Source organism: Penicillium diatomitis, assembly GCF_028827545.1.
Source record: "Penicillium diatomitis strain IBT 30728 chromosome Unknown utg000004l_segment0_segment0, whole genome shotgun sequence".
In the NCBI taxonomy this organism is placed as follows: domain Eukaryota; kingdom Fungi; phylum Ascomycota; class Eurotiomycetes; order Eurotiales; family Aspergillaceae; genus Penicillium; species Penicillium diatomitis.
The window spans coordinates 2,328,809-2,347,906 of NW_026623176.1; the positions used below are offsets into that span (position 1 = coordinate 2,328,809).

Here is a 19,098-nt window from a genome sequence, read left to right on the forward strand (position 1 = left end):
CCTCCTACGTTTTCTGCAAATTCTTAACTCCCATGAATAGTTTAAATTCGTGTCCGACTACCTTCCCTCGAGCTCATCTTTTTCACCAAACCCAGTGAAACTTCCAAGCTTACATCATTCTCGAAGACTTGTTATCATCACTCCGTGGGCCCTTTAAAAGTTCGATTCCAAGATGTGTCTTCACACGTTGCATCATTATCCGACCTGCGGGCACATCGCCAACTGGACAGTGACCAGCTGCCAGCCCTATACTGCTACCCTCCGTCTATTGGGCCAGCAAGGTATGTTTGACCACTGTCAGAATGTGCAGACTGATCACGATCTCGCTCTATTCCTTGACCCGAGCGAGTGTCAACAATGCAAGCTTCTTGCTGACTCAGGATGCATGTTAGATGTGTCCCAAGATGGCAACTACTCTGCCATTGAGGGGCTGCAATCACCAAGCCCAGTCCTCGAGGTTTTTGGTCGACTGAGAACTGCTGAGATACAGTACATGCCACACGAAACCCCGAGGTCGCTGCCAAAGTTTGCTTCAAACTTGGACCAACCTCGGTCCTCACAGCTGACGAATGTATGCGAGTGTCGTGAGGAATGGCTCACGAGTCCTTCCATGCCCCCGGTCACCGACCACACTCAATGCATAGGCAAGTCAGACTCAGCCTCATTCTCTCCGTGTCAGGAGATACTTGATTTCATGCTTCGCGATCTATCTGCGGATGAGGCTGCCATTGCTGATTCCTGGAACATCCTGCGGGAGAACGCATCGGCAGAGGCTATCTCCCCTTCTTCTACTCAGATAGGTGCTCGGGGTTCGCGCAACTCGTTGCGGGGAGCCATCTCAAGAATCAGCAGGCAATTTGTCAAGACCCAAGAGTACTCTCACTGCCCGAACTCTCCCTCTTGGTTTGATTTTGAATTATCGGACGAGTCGTCTATCGACTCTGACAGCTTGTTTGCCAAGTGTTGCGTCAAAGACCCGTACGTTGATAACCACAAGGATGAGTCCCTCCCTGCCTTGTGCCACGTGAGCAGTTCTCCGATAGCTGAATACGACAGTGCATCCATTGACGAGAACCGTTTGACAGATGACTTTCTGTGGACCTACCCTCCGGCAATTTCTTCTGAGGAGAATTTGCTTGAGAGAGCGCTGTCGAGCGACACACAGCCCATCAACGTTTCGGCATCCGAATTGATTCTCAGCCCCGCCCCGTTGAGGGTCACTAAGCCTCCTCGTTTTGTGAGTGAAGAATCTGCCCTTGAAAACGTCATGAAGGAGATGCAAGCATCGAATGACAAGACGAGATCTAGTGGACTTGGACCTCGAATGACTGGCTCCAAGGCCATTTGGACAAAGTTGAAAAATCTCCTAATGACTAGATAAATATGTGGCTTGGTGATACCGATAGGATGCACAGATGTCTAAGATCCATCCAGAAGAATTCCATCCAGGAAAAAATGCAAAATGTCTTGGGCCCGGCTTGTTTAGTGCGCCAATTGGCGATGATTTATGAATATGACAGAGAGAGATTTTATCAATTGAGACCTTACAAGTCATGGAACTTACAGAATGGTGATCCATGGTAGCTAACAGAAGTACTTAGGAGATTGATTTACTGAAGCTCTATTACCTGGTTCTTTGACTTAGCTAGCAGGTGATCTCACTTGTACAGGGGTACTCATGGATCAGCGAGACCATCGAGACAGTTGTATTCCATACTGGCCCGGTGCATTGCTACATTTTTGACAGGTTTATGTAACAACAGTCATCTAATCGTTATCTCCAACACCAAAAACCTCGACAAGGCCATACATCGACTCCTGGGTCATGCAACTAGGAACAACCAGAGATACAGACTCTGCCTTCTGTACTTGATCGGTAGAGAGCTACTGATTATTTACCCAGAGGTCTACATGTTCCCCCCCCCACTCTATTCCACTCCACGCAAGATCACGCCTCCGCCTGTATTGCCTACAAAAGTTCCGCAGCGCCGAGAGCCAAAGTTCGGAATATTCGTGGACGGGCCATTTTATACAGCACCCAACCTTGACTCGACAGAAGCAAAGATCTCAGGCAGCAAGCTATCATGGTCTGTAGCCGTTAAACCCCGCCAGGATGCTACCATTGCTGCAGGCGAAGACGAAGACCTACCTATGCAACACAAGCACAAACTCGAATTAGGGCTCGGTATATGTACGGCATATTCTCGTGGACGTATAGATACTTGTGGAACGTCATAAATCCAACGGACGTGATGCATCGTGTATTTCAGAAATACTCATTCCGGAAACTCCGGACGTCCACCTCGTTTAGATGAGAAGCGGCGCTGGGAAATTTTCTTCATGGGACTGGCGGATATTGCCCTTTCGAGCTTCAGCCGCCTAGAGCTATTGCCTCAGATTTCAGACATGGATCCATGCTTCATGGGCTACCTAGGTAATCTGGGAAATTCACGAGTAATGATGTAGATGGTAAAGATTTGCTGCTGAAGAGACAGTCTTTGGAGGTAACATGGAACAGCATCGGGAAATTTGGTATGGGTCTTGGTCGATGATAGCTACGGATGATTAGACAGGAGTGTTCTACTAATTTACAAAGTTTACGGCCTTTTCCGATGGACTTACAGAAGCAGAGGTCTTTCCAAATCGAGCGACATTCCAGTCAACTTGTGAGACTAAGTTTGGTCTCATGATTTAGGCAGTTATACCGATTGCCGGACCTCCTGTGGACCCTTTCACTCCCTGCCTTGATATCGAGATCCGCCGGCCTCGAGACCGCTCGGTCCGGGTGGACTCTCAGAGCTGCGGCATTCGGACTTGCGCCGAACCTCCCCCACGCCGCGCTTTCTTCCCCAGATTTATCCCCCCGCCCCCCTGATGGTCACCCCACACGTTAAAGAACCCTCGCTTCTGCTATTTCTTGAAGTCCGATGCATCCAACTTTCTGTCTTCTTACCTGGCTTGTGTGATCAAAGTTTTCGTGATTTCTCAATTACTCAAAATGTCAAGACCTGCTGTTGGATTTGTCGGCCTCGGAGCCATGGGCTTCGGTATGGCGACGCACCTCGTGAAGGAAGGATATCCGGTGCACGGCTTTGATGTGTTTCCCGCTTCAGTGGAGCGCTTCAAGGCCGCTGGTGGAATACCAGCCTCGTCGTTGAAGGAGTCTGCCCAGGGAAAGCACTACTACATCTGCATGGTGGCCTCGGCGCCGCAGGTCCAATCTGTTCTCTTTGGTGATGATGGCATCGTTTCTGGTATGGGCTTCTCTCTGTGAATTAGGATTGATGAAAGAAAGAGCGAGTAGAGGGCTAACGCATCTATTCACGTTAGCGCTTCCTCAAGATGCGACACTCATCCTATGCTCGACTGTCCCTGCATCCTACGCGCAATCTGTAGCCTCTGAGTTGCAGTCATGTGGCCGGGGCGACATTCAGTTCATCGACGCCCCAGTTTCGGGCGGCGCTAAGCGCGCTGGTGATGGCACGTTATCTATCATGGCTGGCGCGACAGATGCTGCCCTTGAGAAAGGAAAGTTTCTTCTTGAGACCATGTCTGATGCCAACAAGCTCTACCTGGTGCCTGGGGGCATTGGCGCCGGCAGCAACATGAAGATGGTCCATCAAGTTCTTGCTGGAATTCACATTCTGGGAGCTAGTGAGGCCATGGGCTTTGCTGCGCAACTAGGCCTGGACGCGGTCAAAACTGCAGAGGCTATCAAGAAGTCAGATTCGTGGACGTGGATGCACGAGAACCGACTGCAGCGCATGCTCGATGAAGACTGGCACCCCGGTGCCAGTGCTTTGACGATTATTCTCAAGGACGTGGTATGTATCCTTCTACCTGTGCCTGTCTCTTTGCTCTCTTGCTCTCTTGCTCTCTTGCTCTCTTGCTCTCTTGCTCTCTTGCTCTCTTCGAAAAGGGCAGATGTCCTTTGAAAGCCTTTGTTAACAGAGATACCTCGTCCCAGGGTATCATCACGACCTCCGCGCGCGAGAACCAATTCCCCACACCACTCTGCTCCACGGCCGAGCAAGTCTATCTCTCGGCATTGCTACAAGAATTCGGTCGTATGGACGACTCTTCCATGGTCCGCCAATATTACTCGCAGCCGATCACAAAGGTCAACAGCTCCAAGTCCGACGAAGAAAGTGCCGCAGCTCTGCGGTCAGTGCTCGATGTCATGCAGTTGACTAATCTAGTGGCCGCCGCCGAGGCCATCGCATTTGCAAAATACCTCAAAGTCGATCTTAAGCAATTCTACACCCTTGTCAGTGATGCTGCTGGATCCAGTCGCCAATTCATGACCCTGGGACTGGAAATGATCGAAGGAAAAGTGGGCAAGAATTCAGAAAGCGTTGATCAAGCTATTAATCGTCTACAAAAGGCGGTCCAGAAAGCTCGAGATCTGCACTGTCCATTGCATCTGGGCAACGCCACGATGAACGTGCTTTTGATGGCCAAGCGAGCTGGACTCGGCGCTGATGGTAGCACAAGTGTGGTTAAGATGTTTGGATTTTAAATGTACATAAGGCCGCCTCCAGGTTCCTTGTGCCTCTCTACATAGGCCGTAGAGCCTTGCTGGCGATTTTCATCTAGATCAATATCACATGTGACGAATCTCCATTACTAGTTCATCCCAATTCCTAGCAAATGTGGTGAGCTTTCAAAGTTGCCAGGACGGGCCAAGATCTCCCGTGTGAATTTAGCCTGCAACGGACTCAAGCTGAAATCTGCCTATTCTCATGTCGCTTGACAGGGTCACCACCACTGCTTCACAACTTATTGTTTGTCCATAAAATCACTCCGCCATCTTCTCCGTAGTGGAGAAGACCCTGGTAAAGCGTGGGGGTGGGCACCGAAGTCGAATCAACAATAATGCCGCGGGCCGTCCGTCTGTTGACGTAACTGCGCCCACCTCGGAGTGTCTCCGATGGCTCGGACAGGATGCGATCTTGTCGAGTCACTCTGCCCGTCTACCGGCACAACATGCGATCCGCGACTCGTGAATATCACGCGGGGGATTAAGACTTATAACTGTAGATCCGCGGAGAATTAATCAAACATCATACTAATATTTGAGATTTTGCGAAAGACCTGACCCCCCCCCCCCTCATCTGTCATTTCTCAATACCCACGCTACCTCATCGTTCTTCGCGCCTCATCCCTCCATCTTCCTCCATTTTCCTCCTCGTCTACACAGCATCAATGTCTCTTGCAAACAATCGCGCCCTGCGCATCTTAGATCATGCGGCTGAGCACCATTACGGCGTCCCCGCCATGTGCTGCTACAACGTGGAAGGAATCCTGGCCACCGTCCGCGCAGCCGAAGCCAAACGCTCACCAGCCATGATCCTCCTCTTTCCGTGGGCCGTTCACTACGCCGACGGAATCCTCGTGCACGCCGCCGCAGAGGCCGCCCGCAATGCCTCTGTCCCCGTCACCGTCCATATGGATCATGCCCAAACCCCCGAGATCATCCGCCGGGCGGCTGATCTGAAGGGCTTCGACAGCATCATGGTGGACATGTCGCACTACGAAAAGGCGGAGAACTTGGCTTTGACGCGCGAGCTGGTGGCGTATTGTCACGAGCGGGGCATCGCGACGGAAGCTGAGCCCGGGCGCATCGAGGGAGGGGAGGATGGGATTGCGGACACGGCGGATCTGGAGGGTCTCTTGACGACGCCCGAGGAGAGTCAGGAGTTTGTGGATACGGGGATTGACTGGCTGGCGCCCGCTTTTGGGAATGTTCATGGCGAGTATGGACCTCGCGGTATTCAATTGGAGTATGAGCGATTGCAGTCGATCAACCAGGCCGTGGGGAAACAGGTGCGACTGGTTCTGCACGGGGCGGATCCCTTCACCAAGGAGATCTTCCAGAAGTGCATTGATTGCGGCGTGTCCAAGATCAACATCAACAAGGTCTTGAATAATGAGTACATCAAGGTGCAGCAGGAAAAGGCCGGCAAGGTGCCTTTGACGACGTTATTGGAGGACGCGACAAATGCCATGCAAAAGGCGGTTGAGCGTTGCATGGACATGCTGGAATCGACTGGAAGATACCCTTGAACTTTGTTATTGAGCGAGAGTGTAAACCTATATACCATGTGGCTCATGGTTCTTTTGAAGGCAATTTTAAAGTTCTCTCATAATGTCTACCAGGCAGCTTGTGATCTACCTGAAAATCGCTTCGAGATATGATCTGTATTAGGATTACTTATGACTTCGCATGCGGGAATGAGAATACTAGAACATCGGACCATAATCAAGTCGAGTCAAGACACAGCACCGGCCTACTATTTCCCTCCTGTTCGTCGACCCATGACCCGAAGATAGTTGAATACAACATGCCAACAATTTAAGAACACCCAAACACAAGCTGCGCCGCGTTCGAAACTTAGATACCGAGGTTACCAAAGAGAGAACCCAGGACGGGGATCTTGCCAAGCATGCTGGTGGCGTCTGAAGCAACAGCCGAGGGTGACAAGCTAGCAGAGCTTGAGGAATCCGCTTTGCGGGCACTGGACTGAGCAGCAGAAGCAGAAGCGAGGTGACCCTGGTGAAGGTTGTTCGAGGGCTTCACTGGAGTTGGGGTCGTCATGGATGCAACCGTGACGAAGCCACTTGGCAATTGGCTTCCCGAGACCGAGGTCGCTTTCTGCGCAAAGACAGGGGTGATGGTTGTCGGAGCCATCAGGTCCTTGGAAAAGTAATCAGAAGTCGCAGTGACCTCATTGACCACCATGGGAGCCATGTTGGAGTGTCCGGGGTAACTCGCTGAGACAGACATGGTGGAAGCATATTCGTATACGACGGCGTTCTTTTTGCTCGAGCCTGCACTGGGTGTCGCGGCGGCGACAGCGGAGCCTTGGCTGGTAGACCAGGCTTGCGAGGCCCCGGTTGGCTTTTCGACTTTGTCAAACGCCTGGGTGGGTGCTGCTTTTGTGGAAGACGTCGCCTGGCGAGAGGCTGCCACGCTGGCCGAGACAGACTTGCTGTAGGAGGCCGACTGGACAATCTCCATGGCTTGCATTGCGGCCTCGTAGGCGGGCATGAAGTCATCGCCACCGTCCTCTACGGCTGAACTACCAGCAGACAAGAAGGGGTAGCTGCCGCCTTCAAATGGATTTCCGCTAGGAACTGGCACATCAGGAACGGCAGCGACAGCCACGGCAAAGGCCGCCAATGTCAGGTAAGTCGCGTGCATGGCGAGAGAGAGAGAGAGAGAGAGAGAGAGAGAGAGAGAGAGAGAGAGAGAGAGAAGAGAGTGGCAGATGGAGATTGCTTAACAACACGGCTTGCAATTATCCTGTCGACTTGGTGATATACCTCGTAACAGCAGTACCTGGGGGAAGTTGTTATCGAACAGGGTCAAGAGCCAAAGATTGAACGAGGCGCCAGGGGCAAGCACATTGTCGCGGGTTTAAATGAACCAGCCACGAACATAAACAGAGGCGTGGAGAAAGCTGTCAAGAATGGAGTTTAGGGGAAAACGTTGGAATCCGACATCCGCGTTTCTCACGAATAGTGAACGAGTCCAGATGCAGTCAGGAATGATCCGCCCTGGAGATTCCTCCCTCGTTCGTCATCACAGAAGCGGCCCTGCAGGACACAATTTTGCCCTAACGCACGGCCGCTGGTACTCCGGGAGCTATTATTGTCGAAACGTTTTGAGAGTATCCGGATAGAGCGTGATAGAGAGCCAAGTTGACATCAGAGCGCATACATTGCGATCACACCCTGTTGAAGAAGGATGTATCTCGCAGTGCGCGTGGTTCCCCCAAGGGGCCATGTCACTATGTAATGATCTGTTTCGTCTGCGGCCCCTTGTTCAGTGACATCCTGCTTCATTAACCAAGCAGGACACACTCGATGGATGAAGCACCGTTGACTTGCAGAGTGACTTCTCGATAAGTCTGTGTCAGAGTTTAACGAATACCAAGACTCTGTCAAAAGTTGCAGATCAAAAGCCAAAAGCCTGCAGGATCACTTGAAGAATCGTGCAGACGCGGCCGCGGCCATTCTTCATGTAACCGAGGCAACATAACTTGGCTGGACAGTAACTGGTAACTAAAGTATGGCACCACCTGAAAACAGGGCAAGAAGTACTTCTCGCTTAACGTAAAAGCTTTCCTGAATCCCCGAGAACACAGATATCACAGAAAAATAAGCTTTCTGTATGACAGTTCAAGGTATGTCTACAATTTAGTCAAGAGGTGACCTAGGGAACTCCTAATTTCTCCTTGCTCGAAGATAACATCGTCGGTGCTTACCACTTGAGAGACTCGTGCGCGGAGCATTCCCTTTGATGTCCAGGTAGGCGCCACAGGCATCGATCTCATCAAATCTAATGGAACTCGACACCGGCGCTGGAAGGAATCTGTCAAGTCGGATAGCTGCACGTCTGGATTTCGAGTCATCCAGGCGCCATCGACCGAATACACAGCCACCTTTGTTGCTAATCATGTTACGGTTTCGGGACAAGCATGATCTCCGAGGCAAAGCCTACCTATGCACGTGCCGCCACCTCCTGTTCACCGGTAGATCGATCAGACTGGAGACAATGTTGAAAAGCCTCGTTGAACGGCTTCACACACAAGGTTATCCCTCCAGGCTGTCGCAGAGCACAGGTCAATATATCGAAAAGAGACAAGGCGCTCGCTGTACGTGGGCACCCTGGAACGGGCAGCTCTACGTAGGTTTCAAGCACATCAGCAATTCATGCTGCGAAGTAAACTTGAAAAGAATTTCCGGGATTCAGTAGACTTTCGTAATTATCCATTGATTATTGTGGCGATCTGCAGAGAACGGATATCGCGGTACAACTGGTAGATGGAGTGATCGGGAAGCGTCATCGAGATCTAGATCTAATCAGATCGTTGCCACCTTATTGGTGGAGACACGAGGAGACGAGATAGGGCTCACCAAGCCAGGTTGGACGGACTCGGAGGCGAATTCCAATCTACAGAATGGTCGAGCGCGCTACTTCATTGCGAGCGGAGTATACAGGGCGCATCGAACGCTAGATCTTGAAAGGACACCAGCACACACATCACGTAGTATATCAGGGCATTCATGGATGAGAATATTCAGACAATGTACACCTATTTGAAACATCCAGGGTGAGAATAAAAAAAGTAATTTCGAATAGAACAAGAAATGATGGTAGCAGATTCAACACAGGCTGGAAAAGACACGTCAGGGCAGAAAAAAAAAGAATGAGGATCTCAAACTCCGGTTTTATATCCATATCTAAGCGGCGAGCATCTTCTTGGTCTCCGCGATGGCACGACCAGGGTTCAGACCCTTGGGGCAAGTCCGCGTGCAGTTCAGGATGGTGTGGCAGCGGTACACGCTCATGCTGTTGTCGAGGGCAGCCTTGCGTTCGGCGGTCTTCTCGTCACGAGAATCGACCAGCCAGCGGTAGGACTGGAGGAGGATGGCGGGTCCAAGGTACTCCTCCTGGTTCCACCAGTACGAAGGGCAAGAGGTCGAGCAGCAAGCGCACAGAATGCACTCATACAGACCGTCGAGCTTTCGGCGGTCCTCGGGGCTCTGGCGGTTCTCAAGACCCTAGAATCAGATATGTATTAGTCTCTGTAGGAACGGATGCTTGTGGCACATAGCGGTACAACTCACATCAGCAGTGGGGGTGTCACGCTGCAGGTAAGGCTTGATGGACTTGTATTGCTTGTAGAAGAGAGTCAAATCCGGTACGAGATCCTTGACGACGTAGGTGTGGGGCAAAGGATAGATGCGAGACTCCTTGGTGGTCTCGGTGGGAATACGGCCTGTAATCAGAGTCAGCTGTACTGCATACAATCAAGTGTGCCGGACACAAGACAATCAAGCCGGTGGAGAGTGCAAATCAGTTGTGAGCACATACACAAGCAGGCCAAGGTGTTGACACCGTCAATGTTCATGGCGCAGGAACCGCAGATACCCTCACGGCAGGATCGGCGGAAGGTCAGAGTTGGGTCGAGCTCGTTCTTAATGCGAATGAGAGCGTCCAGCATCATGGGACCGGTTTTGTTCAGATCAAGCTCGTAGGACTGCATGGTGGGCTTCTCAGTCGGGGTATCCGGGTTCCAGCGGTAGATCTTGAAGGTCTTCATCTTGGGAGTCTCGGAGACATTGCTGTCGACGGTCGCATAGGTGCGAGCAAAGCTGGCCGGTCGGAACAGAGGCCGCGACGCAGCGAAGAGCCGAGAAGTGGTGCGGAGAGAGGCCATGGCGGGCGAATGGACGATTCTGCAAGAGCGCGTTCCGCCTGGGAGGGGATTGCAAGCAAGGATTATTGGGACCAGATAATGCCAGTTAGCGGCAGCAAACTGATTGTTCAGACGGCCTAGATATCGATAGAGCCGATGCGAGGTTTTGGATCACAACGTGTGTAGAAGTGACGACGGCGACAAAATGAAGTCAAGGAGATCTGGGCATACTAACCTCGGGTTCGAGATTCGGCAAGTGGCTGAGTCAGCCGATCCGGGCCAATCACGGCGGGGCTAATTACAAGCGTCGGGCGGACACGGGCGTCGCCTTGTTTTCCAGGTTGCCAGCGCTTGTGATGACATGTTTTCAGCTGGTAAAGGGACCATCCTTAGGCTACATGGCCATCTCGGTTACGCTCAGTAGATGTTTGTTGCTATTGAACTCTGGAACAATGCCGATAAAGATCAGTATGGACTGGTTTGTTAGGGTTATTTGCCCATTGCATCTTATCACCATCGAGGATCAACGGCATGATGTCTTGATCCGCTTTTCTCGTCCGCTGTGAGCAAGGCCGCAAGGCAGAAACTGAATCATAGTGTCTCGTCGGTTTGTAGGCTGTAGAGTCACAGAGTGTATGTATAGTTTTTCAGAGAATTATGTTTACATAGTAATCCTATAATAAGTGTAAGCCAACCGTTTTCGCGTTCGCTTGGTCTACGCTGCGGAGCTCTGTGGATGTACCACCTGGGGCCTTTCTAGCAGGCTGATGGCTGGTGCCGCCAGCGCCGGGAAAGACGATGAAGGGATCAATGAGCGTGCCGTCCGCGGAGGCACATTCAATGATGGTGGTTCTCTGTGCACTCGTGGCCTCGGCTATGCCTGAACCATGCGAACTTGTCGATCGGTCGTCCCTTGAGGCATGGCCTTGACGCGGGCGAAAGTCACATTCGGCAAAGGTGTAGATCAGCCGCGGCGGAATCCCCATGAGGCTGGCTTCCATTCGAAGATACCAGTGGCCGAGGGGATCCTCATCCTCTACATGTGTCGCGGTACTACTTCAAGGGACAAGATGATTTCAGGCTTGGCTTGCTGACCTCTCCAGACGAACCGTTTCCTAAGCTCTATTAACATAGTTTTGGTGCCACTCATAGTTGGGATTCTCGCGTAACAGCTCTTGAATAGCCTCCCGGGGTGGTGTCGGCTCTCTTCCCAGCAAGTCTGCCATCAGTGGATCTGTCGTGCTGGTCTCACCCTTGCCGATCGCCTCATGCCACGACAGTAGTTTCCGGAAGAATGCCTCTGGCTTCCCGCCTTCGTCACCGGTCGCCTTGAGTCGCACAAAGTCCTCCGCGGACACAAATTGGACCTGCACATTGCGACCAGTCGTGTCGTTGATGACCCCGACGATCTCGGAAAAGGTAATGGGTTGCTGGGCAGTGAGCAGCACAATGTCCCGGTCATGACCACCCCGGATCATCAACCGAGCGGTAGCTTCTGCTAATTCGGCCCGTCGGGTGAAAGTGATCGGTCCATCGGAATGTAGATACATGACAGATGTATTGGGGTACCAATTCATGAAGACGGGGAATGCCTCGGTGTAGAGACCCTCGCGTATAGAGGTGAAGTTGATACCACATCTGAAAGAAACACTTGTTAGCCCGGATGATCCTGGATGGCGTGAACGTTTCTTCTATAGGGACTTTACTTGCGCAGCATCTCTTCAGTCAATAGATGGGCCCTTTGCACGTCCGCGTCGGAAGATCCAAATCCTCCAAAGGCAAGAGACGTATACCATACCTGTCACACACGAGATTGGATTAACTCAAGGCCCTTGCAGCGTACACTAGGATGAGACTCGGTACTGACATGTTTGACATTCATTTTCTTGGCCGCGTCAACAACGTTCTGATGCTGTTTCTCTCGCTTGGCGACGTCAAATGTGTTCGTGCTCACAAAGAGTAGATTCTCGACGTCTTGGAAGGCGGCTTCTAAAGATTTCACATTGTCGTAGTCTGCTACTCGAAACGCGATTCCTCGGTCTTCGAATCGTTTCCGATTCGCCTCGCTCGAAGACGCCGCTGCGTACTCTGAGGCGGGTATATTGCCAGCCAGGTAAGAAAGTACCTGTGAGCCAAGACCTCCTGAAGCTCCGGTGATGAGGTACTTGAGAGTCATTGCGAGCAACTGATAATGCGATGTGAACGACTAAACTCGAGGATTTCGGAAAGTTTGTGGTTGAAGGTCCAAGAGCCTGTCCCAGATGACCAAGGAAACGGTTCGACTACCTCCAGAGACATGCGGGCGGAGGCTCAGCTTTATGTTGATCACGAGCGGCGGGACTTCAAGGCGTCCGCACATTCAGCTATCTCTGTAGTTGGCTTTGGCGGAGAAGGATTGCACCAACCGAAAAGCATCACAAATCAGTCTGCTCTGCATTGATTATCAATCAATTGTCGTGGCCCCAAAACTGCCGACGGTATCCACATGCCCAACGAGCCTAAAGTGTGGAAAGTAGGATTGTCTATTTGGAGAGACATATGCAAAGAGCACGACAGGATGAGTGTAACCAATCGGCACCTCTCTATGCTTATGAATCACCCAAAGGTGCTCCGTTACCTTGCCTTGGCCGTGCACCTAGTTCTATCACTCGGACACTCCACCAACCCTTTGTGTTTTACTAAGATCGGATAAGTTGTCTGAAGTATTAAGTGATGTACAGTGTCAACAATCTATCAAGCTTCCCATTTCAGGCTGATCGGCGTGAGCTGGAATGGAATAGTGTGACTGTGCGGTAGCAGCGGTACGATTATTGTACACGGTACTGTAAGGGCCAGTGCTGCCCACTCAAGCACAAGCGATACCAGGATGTATCAAAGAGTAGTTCATCCGTGTCTGAAGTTGCCCAAGAGGTAGCTTCTAGAAACGCCAAGATCAAGACCGCTGCATCATATGATTATTATTCAAACAAGAAGACACGATACAAGGATCTACCCGTGGGGGCCATACAGCTAGCCAGTTACAATCTAGCACAGTAGATGTGTGGATGACTCGCAAGGAGCCCCAGTAACGCCTGAACCGATAAATGTTGACGTAACATACGAGACATTTGTTAGTAATTTGGTAGACATTAGCCGAGGTGGAGAGACCTCGAGTGCCATAATGAGATGCACTATTCTCAGAAATTGTTTTCAAGTTGGCGTTTCACATTCGAAATATTGGATATGAACAAAATGTACAAATTCAGAGGAGGGGCGGCGTGTGCACTCGCGCAGAAGAACTCGAAGCTCTTCCAGAAGACGCCCGGGAGTGTGTTCGTGCGGTATTGGAGCGAGTGACATCTACCTCGTTCGTTACCCGAATGCCCGGTGTCGTGATCAAAGAACCTCGAATACGAGGATCCCGAGACACAAAGACCTCCGCAGGGACCATCTCGTGACTGTCCTGGCCACGTTGTGACCAGTTCAAGAGCTTCTTGTCGTCCCGCGTTGCTGAACCGTCACCGCTGACTGGGTTGGGTTGGTTTCGCCGTGTAGTGAATCGCGAGCGACCATGACTGGGGGTCAGATCGTTGAGGTGGGTGAAAATGTTTCCGAAGAGCGGTTTCAATGCAGGCACCGAGAGAGCAATCAGAGTGCCGGAGATTTCTGCATTCTCAACACATAACATGGGATTGTAAGCCCAGCTGCCATCGGTGGCCCATTGACCCTCCACAACCAGCCATACGCGGATAGCGGAAATGACAATAACACTAGAGACTGCGTGAGTAATGACCTTTTAAGATGTATGGCAGGCGGCCGGGAAAATTTGAGAGGATGAACGCACAGGACACCGGGAAACATGACGATAGATAGCTGAACCTTCTGCCTTGAAGAGATGTGCAGCCTGTGGATCAAAATTCCCGGAATGATAAACATCATCACATCACATGCAAGAGAGACGCCAGAGTTGACAGAGTAGACCAAACCCCATGTAATGCATTGATAAGAAACCGGCTCCGTCTGCCACTCATAGGGCCAGAGACCCGTCACAGGGAGGCAATGGAAGATGAGGAGAAAGAGTTGGGGCAAATATGCGCCGAACATGAGACAGGCGACAAATATGATGGCGAGACGAAGTTTGCTCTTTTGTGCACTAATACGAAAGTAGAAGGCAAGACCGGAGAGGCGACAGAGGAAGAGGGCCGTTGTGTAGAAGATGTGTGCGACAAAATCGAGAACCTCTGTCTGGCGGACTGTCGAAAGGGGAAGCACATACTGAATGTACTCAATATGCCGACCGCTACCCAAGTTGATCAAAACGATGCAGAGAACGACGAAAGGAATGTAAATAATCTGGATGTGAAGGCGTTTGTAAGTTGCCATTCCGCGTAAACCGTAAAAAGTTACGCCACAGTCAAGGCGAACCTGCTGGAAAGTTTTATATCTTTTGGATAGAACGAATCCAAGCCAGAGATTGATATGAGGACACATACCATGGTCAGGACCGCTAGCCAGTCGTCTAGTCCGAGTCTTTTTACCAGAAATGCCCTTGCGTAAAGGCGTAGAAGTAGAATGAAGGCCGCAAAGCAGGCCACGAATAAGATGCCCACAATGGCAGGATGGTTTCGAGATTGAGCGAGGTATTCAAGAGAGATGCCATCTGGAATTCTTCCTGCCGCCTTCGCGGCAAGGATATCCTTGGGAATAGTCATGATTCCGCGGCCGGATCTTAACAAGACATAATTGATTGATGCCGCCGATGATCTTTCTCATATAAGCCTCAACTGAGGAGGATTCAGATAAGGTGACTTGGGGGGAGGAGAGACCGTGCACTTCTTCTCCCGACAGAAGAACTGAAAGGCTTCGCCTTTGGGTATGTGGTCGATTCTCCCTGTATATGATAGACGATCTTTCAATCTGGGTCTGAGTGCACACTAATCGCGAAAGGGATTTGGCGGATGTGGGCTGTTGAATCGACACCGTGATCGAATGCAGCTGGTCTCCAGCCGGCCGACGAATGTGAGGTGACTAATTGTAGTGCTTCTCTGTAGCGCGGCCGAGAGGGGATCGATGAGGTCCAGCTTATACCTCAGCTTCGATCTTGTTTGCCCGCGTCAGTAGGCACGAGCTGTCAATAATGTGCCGACGATGCACTAGAAAGACAGATTGTGGATATGTTGAGTGATGATAACTCTCCAAGAAGCACTCCCTCAGAATCATCATTTCACTCCCACCAAATCTCAAGTTAGGTACCACACATCACTTGTCAAACGTGGTGAAGCTGTCGATCCTTGGGGGTGGGCTTCCTACCCCCTTCACGTCGGAGATCCTTCTCCGGGGAGAACAGCCAGAAAGGCACCGTGAAAAGTGTGTCATTCTGGCCAGGCCAAAGCATCTTCAAAGCTAAAATCGATGCTCGATCCAGAGTTCGATGGCCGCAGTTGCAGTCTTGAGCCTATCACACTGGGTCGCCGAGAATTGGCCCCTCTGGCTGTCAGGATGTAATGTCACTTGGCAGGCCGCATTTGGCAGCGCTCTGGACGCCGAACTCCCGAGATCGACACCTGCCCAGTGTCCACCAGTGGCCACCGGTCGCTCGTCCATGGCTTCATCGATGTCAAGTGGAGCCCAAATCGACGTACGCGATCGTCCGCGGTGGGGGTGTTCTGCAGTACTGTATTATGTAGCAGAGTCAAGCCCTGTCCCCCGCCGATTCCAGCCTGAGGAAAGGTGCCTGTAGCACTCACAACTCCGAGCAGAATCAGTCTACCATGATAAGGCTGGCGACGGGTCGTCATCATGGTGTTGGAGGCCACATGTCTGTTGATGATAGAATTCATCATTGTTGTTGAGCTCGAGAGGCTTTGTCGAGTCCGACCGTACGTAAGAGGAATTGTCGTTCTACGGCGTCGGCGCTTGGAGGCAAAAAAAGAAACGACTTTGGTCTGGTGGATGCTGCGACCAAACTCTCCATTCGGCCCACTTGCCTCACAGATGTTGCATTCCACACGCCATCGGCATCAGTGGCGGCCAGTGCCCGGCGAAACCGAATGATGGGGACGCGACTGGACTCTCTGGCCATCAAAGCTTATTGATGGTGATGGTGATGGTGATGGTGATGGTGATGGTGATGGTGACTATTAACTGTTGAGTGTTTGAGCTTGTCAAGATATAGCGGCTGATAGCACAATGCTCGGTCAACAATCAGCAGTTACGACTGCATAGCAGCATCGGAGGATAGCACGGTAAGACTACGTAGTGAGTAATTTGCTTGGCAGGCCGTAAGACCACCAGAACAAAGTGCTGAGATGGTGCGATCACCACTTTGCCTGCTGGAACACGCCGGTCTCCAAACTGTGTACGTGAGCTTGCGAAGACCATTAATACGAGGCACCGTCCCAGCGTCGAGTTGATGAGTCTCAGATACCACGCCCGTTTTGGCTGGTGACATTCCGCTCTGGCATGAAGAATGCTCATCCTAGTCGGGCAACGGCTTCCACGAGAAAGGATTCAACTATGGATCGCTTTCCCTGAGGACGTGGAAAGGACGACTTGACTTGGGTTCTGCTTTAGCTGACGGAGGCACAGGATAGTTTAAAGCGGACCAGCGTAAAGTCTATCCAACGTCGCCGGTGGGGATCCAAACTCAACCTTTCGAAGACTCCATTGCTCGACCGCATGGGACTGTTCTGGAAGGGCACCGTCGGCCTCCAGGGCGGCATGTTTGGATTAGTCACGCCTGGATGCAAGATTCCAACTTGAATCTTTGCGTGACCGATTGAAGAAATCAAAGTTTCGCTAAATCAGTTTCTACTGTACAGTAGTGCATCATTGTGGTAATCTTCCCCTGTCGTTTACATGTGCTGCATGTGCCTCTGGGGGGAATCCTTTGCTCAAAGACTTTCGTATACTCAACTCTTCCCAACTCACATCCTTCATGACGTCGCCGAATCTGCGAGCCTTCTTGGGCGGCCTCGCCCTTGCTGGGCTGGCCATCGCGTCGTCTGCCTACGCAAACGAAGATCCTCTTGTCGCATCGCAGATTGTAAATGATCCCTATACGTACGACTTCCCACGGCTGGGCGCCAATGGCGCCTCGTTATTTCCAATGCGCCCTTGCAATGGGTTCAAGTTAGAGGAAGCAAGCGTGGATGAGATCCAGCAGAGAATGGGCAATGGCTCGCTCACAAGCGTGCAACTTCTGGATTGTTATTTGGACCGTATCTATCAGACGCAGCCTTATCTAAAGTAAGACCCAGATTTCTAGCATTCTGCTGATATCCTTTTGTGCACAAATGAGCTGATGCAGTACCATGTAACCAGTGCTATCATGCAGTTGAACCCTGATGCTTATGCCATTGCGAAAAAGCTCGACGAGGAACGTGCCAAGGGTCATGTTCGTGGTCCTCTCCATGGTATTCCGTTCATTGTCAAGGACAACATCGGCTCCAAAGATCGCCTGGAAACCACAGCTGGCTGCTGGGCTCTGATCGGCAATGTGGTACCTCGCGACTCCTTCGTGGTCCATGGCCTGCGCAAGGCTGGTGCGCTCTTAGTCGGAAAAGGATCCATGAGTGAATGGGCCGACATGCGCTCCAACAACTATTCCGAGGGCTACTCCGCCCGTAACGGACAGTGTCGAAGTGCCTACAACTTCACGGTCAACCCTGGTGGCTCGAGTACCGGACCCGGTGTGGCCGTTGGAGCGAATCTGGTTCCCATTGCTCTTGGCACCGAGACTGATGGAAGCGGTATGTCCTTGTCTCTCCTCTGGTATGCTCAGAAAGCTCTCCGGATAAAGAACTAAAGATCGCTCGATAGTCATCAATCCGGCTCAGAGAAATGCCGTTGTGGGAATCAAACCCACGGTCGGTTTGACATCTCGGGCCGGCGTCATCCCTGAATCTCGACACCAAGATACCATTGGTACATTTGGTAAGACTGTGCGCGATGCTGTATACGCTCTGGACGCGATCTACGGCGTCGATCCTCGGGACAACTATACTCTAGCCCAGCGTGGCCAGACACCCCAGGGCGGCTACACGCAATTCCTTTCCCAGAAAGACGCCCTCAAGGGGGCAGTCTTCGGATTGCCATGGCAGTCATTTTGGGCACTGGGCGATCCGCAGCAAATAGCGCAACTGGAAGAACTCCTCAACTTGATCAAGTCTACTGGTGCCACCATCATCAACGGCACAGAGCTTCCGCACTACAAAGAGATTGTGTCACCCACCGGGTGGAACTGGGACTATGGCTCAGCGCGCGGCTACCCCAACGAGTCCGAATACACGTACATCAAGGTTGATTTCTACAACAACCTACGAGACTATCTCTCCGAGGTGAACAACACCCAGATGAAGTCCCTCGAGGATATCGTCCAGTATTACAAGGACAACTACGGTTCGGAGGGTGGCTTCCCATCCATTCATCCTGCCTTTGGCTCCGGGCAGGACGGATTCCTCGCCTCCCTTGAGACCAAAGGAATCATGAATGAAACGTATTACTCTGCGCTGGAGTTCTGCCACCGTACCACTCGCGAGGAAGGAATTGACGCTGCTTTGAAGTATCAAAATCGAACCCTCGATGGCCTCCTCGTACCCCCCGACGTCGCCCAAAGTATCCAGATTGCCGCGCAGGCTGGGTATCCCGTGATCACAGTTCCTGCGGGGACCAGTCCAGAGTCGGGTATGCCCTACGGACTGGCCATCATGAACACTGCTTTTTCAGAGCCGACTTTGATCAAGTACGCCAGTGCCATTGAGGATCTTCAGAAGACCTCGGGCACCAAGTGGCAGCGCACCCTCCCTGAGTGGCGGGGCTACCTCCAGCGGAACCTACCTGTTCCTTTGTAGATGCGTGGAGTCTGTTCGACTATGTTGGATATGCAAATGGGTGATTTTCCACCAGACTT

General features: G+C 51.6%; 8 protein-coding genes across 8 annotated transcripts; 4 read left to right on the top strand and 4 right to left on the bottom strand.

The window, feature by feature from the left end:
• Window positions 1-172: 172 nt before the first annotated feature.
• N7539_004090 (uncharacterized protein) lies at window positions 173-1,381 on the top strand (the record flags this gene model as incomplete). Its single annotated transcript, XM_056933692.1, has 1 exon — window positions 173-1,381. The coding sequence occupies one exon, from the start codon at window positions 173-175 to the stop codon at window positions 1,379-1,381; it is 1,209 nt and encodes a 402-aa protein (XP_056791233.1).
• A 1,617-nt stretch (window positions 1,382-2,998) lies between these two features.
• Window positions 2,999-4,519, top strand: N7539_004091 (NAD(P)-dependent oxidoreductase; the record flags this gene model as incomplete). Its single annotated transcript, XM_056933693.1, has 3 exons — window positions 2,999-3,254; window positions 3,331-3,824; window positions 3,968-4,519. 3 exons carry the CDS (start codon window positions 2,999-3,001, stop codon window positions 4,517-4,519), a joined length of 1,302 nt encoding a protein of 433 aa, XP_056791234.1.
• Window positions 4,520-5,205: 686 nt separating this feature from the next.
• Window positions 5,206-6,066, top strand: N7539_004092 (class II fructose-bisphosphate aldolase; the record flags this gene model as incomplete). Its single annotated transcript, XM_056933694.1, has 1 exon — window positions 5,206-6,066. One exon carries the CDS (start codon window positions 5,206-5,208, stop codon window positions 6,064-6,066), a length of 861 nt encoding a protein of 286 aa, XP_056791235.1.
• Window positions 6,067-6,394: 328 nt separating this feature from the next.
• On the bottom strand, window positions 6,395-7,204 carry N7539_004093 (uncharacterized protein; the record flags this gene model as incomplete). The annotated part of the gene is made up of 1 exon (XM_056933695.1): window positions 6,395-7,204. The coding sequence occupies one exon, from the start codon at window positions 7,202-7,204 to the stop codon at window positions 6,395-6,397; it is 810 nt and encodes a 269-aa protein (XP_056791236.1).
• A 2,045-nt stretch (window positions 7,205-9,249) lies between these two features.
• sdh2 (succinate dehydrogenase iron-sulfur protein subunit SDH2) lies at window positions 9,250-10,229 on the bottom strand (the record flags this gene model as incomplete). Its single annotated transcript, XM_056933696.1, has 3 exons — window positions 9,250-9,570; window positions 9,637-9,788; window positions 9,884-10,229. The coding sequence occupies 3 exons, from the start codon at window positions 10,227-10,229 to the stop codon at window positions 9,250-9,252; spliced, it is 819 nt and encodes a 272-aa protein (XP_056791237.1).
• Window positions 10,230-11,323: 1,094 nt separating this feature from the next.
• N7539_004095 (uncharacterized protein) lies at window positions 11,324-12,384 on the bottom strand (the record flags this gene model as incomplete). Its single annotated transcript, XM_056933697.1, has 3 exons — window positions 11,324-11,846; window positions 11,915-12,006; window positions 12,052-12,384. 3 exons carry the CDS (start codon window positions 12,382-12,384, stop codon window positions 11,324-11,326), a joined length of 948 nt encoding a protein of 315 aa, XP_056791238.1.
• A 1,065-nt stretch (window positions 12,385-13,449) lies between these two features.
• Window positions 13,450-14,899, bottom strand: N7539_004096 (uncharacterized protein; the record flags this gene model as incomplete). The annotated part of the gene is made up of 3 exons (XM_056933698.1): window positions 13,450-13,957; window positions 14,032-14,615; window positions 14,681-14,899. 3 exons carry the CDS (start codon window positions 14,897-14,899, stop codon window positions 13,450-13,452), a joined length of 1,311 nt encoding a protein of 436 aa, XP_056791239.1.
• A 2,225-nt stretch (window positions 14,900-17,124) lies between these two features.
• N7539_004097 (putative amidase) lies at window positions 17,125-19,039 on the top strand (the record flags this gene model as incomplete). Its single annotated transcript, XM_056933699.1, has 3 exons — window positions 17,125-17,435; window positions 17,511-17,938; window positions 18,009-19,039. The coding sequence occupies 3 exons, from the start codon at window positions 17,125-17,127 to the stop codon at window positions 19,037-19,039; spliced, it is 1,770 nt and encodes a 589-aa protein (XP_056791240.1).
• Window positions 19,040-19,098: the final 59 nt, after the last annotated feature.